The 2500-nt window shown below is 37.1% G+C and overlaps 2 protein-coding genes across 3 annotated transcripts in view; both read left to right on the top strand.

Moving 5' to 3' along the window:
• Nucleotides 1–2500, top strand: part of LOC138014243 (uncharacterized) — a 185949-nt gene that overhangs the window by 60457 nt on the left and 122992 nt on the right. The gene's annotated exons all lie outside the window — the stretch shown is intronic.
• Nucleotides 1–2500, top strand: part of LOC138014240 (phosphatidylserine synthase 2-like) — a 26688-nt gene that overhangs the window by 15146 nt on the left and 9042 nt on the right. Inside the window, exons 4-7 of the mRNA XM_068861289.1 lie at nt 126–260; nt 1649–1699; nt 1839–1952; nt 2044–2121. Coding sequence (XP_068717390.1) covers nt 126–260; nt 1649–1699; nt 1839–1952; nt 2044–2121 — 378 coding nt within the window. The remainder of the gene's footprint in view (nt 1–125; nt 261–1648; nt 1700–1838; nt 1953–2043; nt 2122–2500) is intronic.

The raw sequence follows: 2500 nt of genomic DNA, 5'->3' as shown, positions 1-2500 counted from the left end.
AGTATTCTTCAACATACTGTAATTCACACACTCACACAAAAAGGACAGATTAAATAGTTGTGGATATTAAATGTAGAAATCAATTTATAGGACTGTAATGGAGGTGTACTTTATCCCATTTTCAGACAGTTGATGATGCTAGACAGTTATTAAAATATCTTGATGACGACTTAGGAAAACCACTGCCAGAGCAGTCATATGGAGAAGACTGCAGACTGTATACTCCAGGGCACCCAAAAGAAGCCTTTCACAATTTTCTTGTAGGTAGCATCCATTTCAGTGGTATTAATAGTAAATTTTTTTATTGTGTTCGACAACTTAGAGAACAAATCTTAATCGTGTCAGTCCCACAAGATGTCCCTCAAGTATTGATCGTAATGCCATACAATCTCAGCATTTGGACACCATCTTGGACTGGCTGGCTGCCACACCTGGCCTTAATCTCATGTTATGGTGCATGGCTTGCCCAAAGGAAAATACAGTTTCTGATTTCGGTTTGTCCACCAAAGTTAACTCCTGTTGGATGGGCTTAATACCTGAATGAGTGACCTACATATTATAAGTCAATTGGTTGATGTCTCTGTAAAGGAAAATGAGGTGTCTGCGGAAAATGAAAGTGTTGGGGCACAGTTTTTTTGTATAGGGTCAAACTAAATATCATATTAATTAAAGCTAAGAGATTGAATGATTTGAATAAAGTTTTAGTTTTTCGTTATTTATTATTCCCTTTTAGTTTTGAGGCCTCAAACTCAGAATGACCAAGTCTGCTGCAGAAGCTCCTGCCCCTTCACTTTATTGCAAAAATAACCGCAGTTTGTTGCTTCTTAGGCACTGATGAATGCACTTCAATGCCTTGTGAGGAATTTTTGATATGTTAGGAATTGAAGGAAATATCATGCACCGAAGTCGAAACTCTCATTTCATACTTAATTTTGGGCTGAAAAATTGTCATAAAATCAGTCTCTGAAGACAAACAAAAAATGCCTCACACTGGATTTGGGGAAGTGTAATCATCTATTAGTCTAAGAACTGAAATTTGGAAGCAATATCTTAAAACCCATCGGGACACGAGGTCCAAGAAGTTGTAATTTTGGCATCCTAATAAACGCCTAGAAAATTAAGCTTGAAGATTTTGTGTGCAGTTCGCAGTCTGCTGAATAACTCTGCCCCATAGTTGAAAGCCAATTGTGCTGAGGCAATCAGCGTCTAGGCACGTGCTAAGGTAGCAGGTGGCACGTGAAGGCTGTCAATCGACACCCAATCATTTCACGTGACTTACATGATACGTCAATCCTTTTGTGCATTTATGGTGGGAAATAAAGAAAAGTGATTTTAACGGTTTTACATGTAAAATTAATTTTTCAGAATTTCTTTTTTGGGAAAATTTACTTAACGGCCCGTCAATTCAAGATTTGCAAAACCAAAGAATTTGAGCGAGACGTCCAAATATACCTTTCGATACCTTACGTGGGTAAATAGTGTTTTCTCTTCTTCTCCATGACCGAGGAAAAAGTTTCAGGCCTAGTCTAATTGTCATCATTGGGGAACTTTTATTAATAATTTAACATTTGTTAGTTGCTTTTCTTTTGGGAGTTTCCTACATGTAGCTCTGACTGTACGTATTGTGTTAATCAATTGTTTTTTACAGGAAAAGTGTGATGTATTCCTTCCATCTCATTTCTTTGGTTGGTGGGCTAAGGTACGTATACTGTACATGTAATCTTCCTCTGTAGATAGTAACTTTTTGCCATTACTCATTCATTTTTGTCATTTTTTAATGTCCCACATAGTAATTGTTTGAATTTACTGATACCTGTTTTTTTTGTGTGTGTGTGCAGGCTCTTATTCTTCGTGATTACTGGTTGATAACTATATTAAGCGTTCTCTTTGAAGTACTTGAATATTCCCTGGAACATCAATTGCCAAACTTCTGTGAGTGCTGGTGGGACCATGTAAGTCGGCTTACTTCTTATAATTTACATTGTACAGTCTTTCTGGCCACTTTGTTTTTCATGCAATTTTGATTTGATCTTTGTTTAATAGTGGATTATGGATGTTCTTGTCTGCAATGGTTTGGGAGCCTATTTTGGAATGAAGACTTGTGAATATCTAGGAAATAAGGTACATGTAATATTCTACTGGATACTGTGCTTAATTTGGGAAATGGGCAGAGGCTAGAAGTCATCTACTCCATGTTCTTTTTCTTGTGACTCTAGATCTGTCCTTGCGACCACCCTAATTAATCAGCTCTTCTTCTAATAGTACATTACTGCAAGCTTTAGTGGAAGTACACAAAGCTACTTTGTAATCAGCTAAATTATTCAGCATGACCACTTCCGATCAGCCATTTCAAAGAAACAATTCAAACCAAACATGACATCATTGGTTAAGAAGCTACATTGTAAACAAGGAAGAAGTAGGCCATTTACAAAGCACAACCACATTTCCTTGCTGCCTATGGCTTTGATACAACTAGACCACTATGATACTAAAACAGTGC

This window comes from Montipora capricornis, chromosome 8 (genome assembly GCF_036669925.1).
Source record: "Montipora capricornis isolate CH-2021 chromosome 8, ASM3666992v2, whole genome shotgun sequence".
NCBI classification, from domain to species: domain Eukaryota; kingdom Metazoa; phylum Cnidaria; class Anthozoa; order Scleractinia; family Acroporidae; genus Montipora; species Montipora capricornis.
Note: the sequence above shows the minus strand (reverse complement) of the source record. Positions and strands in the feature narration are given on the sequence as shown.